This window comes from Haemaphysalis longicornis, unplaced genomic scaffold (assembly GCF_048455015.1).
Source record: "Haemaphysalis longicornis isolate Haplotype H1 unplaced genomic scaffold, Haemaphysalis longicornis Haplotype H1 scaffold_12, whole genome shotgun sequence".
NCBI lineage: Eukaryota > Metazoa > Arthropoda > Arachnida > Ixodida > Ixodidae > Haemaphysalis > Haemaphysalis longicornis.
In genome coordinates this window covers 84,636,895-84,642,199 of record NW_027526225.1, presented here as the reverse complement: position 1 = coordinate 84,642,199, position 5,305 = coordinate 84,636,895, and the positions used below count along the sequence as shown (strand labels likewise).

Sequence of the window (5,305 nt, the reverse complement as noted above, 5' to 3'; positions counted from 1 at the left end):
CCTTCACAACCCCAAACACTACCTCATTGGCTTCAGCCGTGTTGTCAAATAACAGTTGCAACAAACGAACTCTATTACACACAAAAGATATAAAAACGCTGCATACGCATTTTGAATACAGAGAGGGAAGTTAGCGCTAGCACTATAAAGCAATTCCGTTTAGTTGAAATCAGCTTTAATACCGCAAAACAAGCTAGTAACGCTGATCTGAATGCGAGCCGAATAAATGTGTTGAACTGAAGAAGATCACACAATATTTTTTTCCTTATCTATTTATTCCTTTTCCCCTCTTTTAGTAACGTCACTGACTTGTCTGATTCAGTGTTAAGTTGCCTGCGTTATCACTCGCTGCCGCCAGCGTCACCACGCTAATATTAGCGCACTATCAACTTCTGTTGCTATTTTACGCGAAGTTTATACCGCGACTCCCGAAGAAGAAGGCCGTGACTATCGGTTCTTTGAGGCGGTGGTGAGAGCAAAACACTTCACCTGGTAATGGAAAATCATGGTGGCGCCGCTGATTCACTCATTCTTCAAGCTCGAACTCAATCAACGCAGTAATGAATAAAACAAGCATTTTGCTTTTTTTTAATTTTTTCTCTCGCCTGAGTCATGTGACGTACGAGCCGACTAGAAGTGCGGGCAGATGCCGCACGTCAGGATCTTTGTAATACTAGCAGGGAATGCACTGCCCATTGTGGGGCGGTTGCACCAAGCTAACAGCTAAGAGTTTATTGCAACTGGTAAAAACAAAAGATGGAACGTTATTTTTATGCTCTCTTATCTCTGACTTGGAAGCAGCCAAACATTATTATTTTGTATCGTTAGTAAACAGTTTTAAAAAACAACTCATGCGGAACTGCTGCAAACTGAGTCGAAGGTGTGTTAAATTTTTTGCCCCATTTCGGGGCAATGTCAACCACCGTTTGCAAGCGCGTCCCTCAGTTCTCGTGACCATTACGCATGCTGAAGTTGCCAAGGTATGCCGTTCAGGCCTTCTCACACAACGACAAAGACAACGACAAAGAGTTTTTTCGAGTATCAAAAACAAGCCTACATTGTCAAGTTTGTTGGATTTTCTCAATGCCGGGCATGAATTATCACCTTCAGCAACGATAAAAAAAGGGTAAACCCTACAACTGGTGCCGTTGAACTCCTTGAAGCGTCGAAAGGATGAAAGCACTCATAACAACTACGTAAGCCGTAAGCTCGTGACAAAACTGAACGTCAATAAAAAAAAAAAAAAGCTTCACGCCAAGGCGGCGAATTTACAGATAATTCACGAAGCCTAGAACACAGCCCAAAGTCGAAAATAAGGATTCTGAAACAACACTCGCACTGCTCTTTTTTTTAATGTGTGCCTCTATACTGGGATGCTTTTGTTGCATTCGAAACAATTTGCACCCTTGTTTAGTGTGTTGATCTGACATGATGTGTTTAATTTGGTGTCCGAATAAAAAAAAAAGAAATGTTGGTGCTCACCACCTTTGTGTGTCCGTATTCATGTCTCCTCTGGGACCGCGAGCCCCTTTGAGCTGCCGCCGATTATGCGCCAATAGCTACTGCGCCAAGGAGCTCTTGCAGCGTACCGGATTCTTGTATCCACACTTGACAGTCAGCGTTTTAGCAAAGGGAGAAGAGGCGCCAACATGCCACAGTGACCGGAGCACACAGAACAGGTTCAATGCAGCGTAAGCGACGACGTAAGGGCGCGGACTGGCCGGAGGCCATCGTTCGTTCTTGAACGGGTGCCCCGTCGCCATGTGCAGTTTCCGCACTCTGGCAGCGGCAGCCCGGGCGGTGCTCCACTAACGACACCCCTACAGCAATGTGGCTCTTCGTAGCGGTGATGGCGCTCCCTTTAGCGGCTGCTTCTGAGCAGAAATATAAGGTGGCCTACTTCAAGCAAAAGGTAAGCTTCTTGCCGGTGCCAGTGGGGATCCCCTTTTCAAAGGTAAGACGCGAATACTGAACGCACGGATGAGAGGCAAGACGAGACAAACGGTTGTGTTCTCCTGCCACCTCGCGATTTTTTTTTTTTGGGGGGGTGGGGGGGGGGGGGGCGCTTTTAGCTCTTGCAAGCTATGAATAAGCCCAGCTCAACGCTTTGTCGCGAAAATGGACCACCATACAATGGTGAAGTATTGCAGTGGGATGGAGGCATACTATAATGAGAACTGAAAGCACCTGAAGAGCGTGCTCGGGGCTAACTTTGCCATGGATAATTTTCTTTTTAAATATGGTATTCTGTTTTGGGCTACCTAAACGCCGAAATTTTGGTCTGTCGGTTTGTCTGTCTGCCACTCGACTCAGCCGACCGGACAAAAGACCGTTTGCTTAGAAGTACACACTCTAGACGTTTACAAACTCCTATATCTGGCGGCATGCGTCGTAAATGTATGCATTGTGGAGCAAAAGGAAGCCATTAGGCATATTTTAGACAAAACGTAAGTCAATAACCGACAGTGGCACCGTTAATTGCTTTAATTAGAATTCAGCGGAATTCGTTTTTGCTGCAGTAAATGAAACAACGCGTTCGCAAAGGCTGTCGCAGAGGAGCTAGATTAAAGTAAGCCATAAAAAGTAAAGCCGTTCCACTCAATGCGAAAGGTGTCGTAAGTGCAGAACAGTTAGTTATTCGCCGTACGGGCTGTGGCGCCGTTATCCGCTCTTTGCTACCACCCCTCGTGCTCTTCACCTCTCTGTCTCGCTCCTCTGTTGATGATTTGAACTGAGGTTTGTTCAGTGCGATTCAATTTTCCCGCCTTCTAAGTGCTCGCGCGCATTCTCCTGGGACAGCTCGCATCCTTTATCATGTGCTATACTTGTTCTGCCTTGAACAGCACGAGTGGGAGTTCTATTCTTTTTGTGCTTGCTTTCATCTCGCAAGTGCGGGAGCCTTTCTGCGCCATTTTGAACGCGTCCTTTTTTTTCCGTGGCCACTTTTTTTTTGTCGCTTTCTTATCGTAAAAACCATATAACCCAAAGATCATTCCTGGCTAAATGGACGCGGGGACTGCCGGTTAATTACATGCATGTTGCCTCGAATGTAGCGGCAGTTTTCTTAGCGCTAAATAATGGGGACACGTATGACAAGTGCCAGCGGTTCCAGAAGTTTCGAATAAACCTCTTGTTCAAGTATCCCCTTAACGTTTGGCCGGAAGGCTGAGTCGAGGAACAAGCGGGTATCTTTTCGAAGCCTCTGTTCGGGTACGTGCCGCCGCGGGGATGTGTTTGGGTACGGGAGAGAAAGAGAGACATCACTTAATTTCCCAAGCAAATTGGCTAGGAACGCGTCGTGGCACTGGCGGAGACGGTGGAAGCCGGTGGAAGCTCTGTCAACGAGGAGTAGTTGCACCCCGGTTGCGAGCTGCCCAGGGCGTCCTCCCACTGCTCGACGCTGGAGATGGGAAGGGGGGGGGGGTTAATAGGACAGGCCCACCACACAGCGTGGGTTAGTGTGTCCAGGGAGTCACATAGGGGACAGTTGGGTGGAGGGAACTCAGAGGGATTGATCTTGTGGAGGAGGGAACGACTGGCGAGGGAATTGGTCTGAAGGAGTCGCCCTAGGCGCTCATGAGCGTTGGTGAGGGATGTGTGGGCAGGAGGTAGCGGCGGCGGGAGAGGCGGTAATGCTCCGTGATTTCTTGGTACGAGAGCAGTTCATCGCGGGCCGACCGAGCGCTTTGTTAGAGAGCAGGAGTGAGCCCAGCACGGCTGATAAGTTCTCGTGCTGCTTTGTGGGCCGCCTCGTTGCCTCCCACCCCAGTGTGGGCCGGGGTCCAGACGATGTCGACTGGTTGGGTAGGGTGATTTTGGAGGATAATTTTGAGTGCGGTAGCAGAAATGCTACCGCGAATGAAGTTTTGAACGGCCGTCTTCGAATCAGGGATTATAATGTGTGGTTGCGGCCTGGTGATAAGAGCCAGGCTATGGCCGCCTCCTCCGCCGTTGCGGGTCTAGATCGCGTGACCGCGGACGAGCTCCGACGACAGGCCGGGCCTCTATAGTGCTTTGAACTTGAAAATTGGCCGCCCATGTACATTAATGGAAATGTCACCGAAAGAAGATAGCATTATTCTTTTACTGTATTATCCTTTTGCTGAACAATGTTGACAAATATGGACCTCCAAATTTAATAGATTTAAAACTTTTTGCCTAAAATAAACTTCTCGCTCAAGGGTTGTTTTTCAACTTCAGCAGGGTAGCTGAACTGACGCATGGACGGATATGGATAGACGGACCAAAATGTGCGTGTTTGAGTGGCCCAAAAAAAGGCTATCGTCTTTAAAAATCGGCTGCGTATCTGTTCGCTCCGCATCAGATTTCGTCGAAAGGCGACGGTTTTTTCTTCCATCTCCTGCCCCAGAAACGACTTTCCTCTCTCCTCCGCCCACATCTCACGCTGTTCCCAGCCTGCCTCGATCTTCCCAGGACAAACGGCAATAAACATCTGATGGATTCGATTCAACTTTCCCGCGTTTGCTCTGCTGGCGCGCCATCTGTTGGGACCTGTCGTTACTGCTTTGGCAGCTGATCGCGGAGGCCATGCTTGGCGCACCAGCGACAAGCTCTAGGTGTGAGAGCGAGCCTTCTTATATTTCGTGCTTAAAACGTTGTTTTTAGCGCATTTATTGTGTATCTCATCTCAAAAATGACGCTAATGTCTAACTGCTAATTAAAACAGTGCTGGTATCAGTCATGTATTTTTGTTTAGCCTCAAATATCGCAAATGTTTTCTTTTTGCCGAACAATGTGGACAAGTAAGAAGCCAGCTACATGATTTCATCATCATCATCACCAGCCTGTCTACGCCCACTGCAGGGCAAAGGCCTCTCCCATTATTCTCCAATTACCTCGGTCCTGTGCCAACTGTGACCAATTTATCCCCGCAAACTTCTTGATCTCATCTGCCCATCTAACTTTCTGCCGCCCCCTGCAACGCTTGCCTTCTCCTGCCCTAGAGAAGGCTACATGATTTAGTTGCCTAGAAATGTTTTTTTCTCGTATAAACGCCTCGTTTCAAGAATTGACCCGACAAACTCATGACAGAAGCGGCTGCAAGAGTTTGGCAGGCGCCTTAGATAGGGACTGGCTGCTACTGCCTGCTGCTGACGATGACAGAGTTTTAGCAAGCAGACTGTTTGCATGGTGCGTTTTCTTTCTCATCCAAGGTAGACCACTTCAGCTCAGCAACAGAGACTCGTTTCGGCAGCGTTACCTCGTTTGCGACGAGTACTGGGACAAAAATGGCGGCCCATATTCTTCTACACAGAAGCGAATGAACGTGGAAGTACTCGCAAAC

The 5,305-nt window shown here is 48.2% G+C and overlaps 1 protein-coding gene across 1 annotated transcript in view; it reads left to right on the top strand.

Moving 5' to 3' along the window:
• Nucleotides 1–1,849: 1,849 nt before the first annotated feature.
• Nucleotides 1,850–5,305, top strand: part of LOC144161708 (lysosomal Pro-X carboxypeptidase-like) — a 40,638-nt gene continuing 37,182 nt past the window's right edge. Inside the window, exon 1 of the mRNA XM_077692327.1 lies at nt 1,850–1,918. Within this exon, the coding sequence (XP_077548453.1) occupies nt 1,850–1,918 (69 nt within the window). The remainder of the gene's footprint in view (nt 1,919–5,305) is intronic.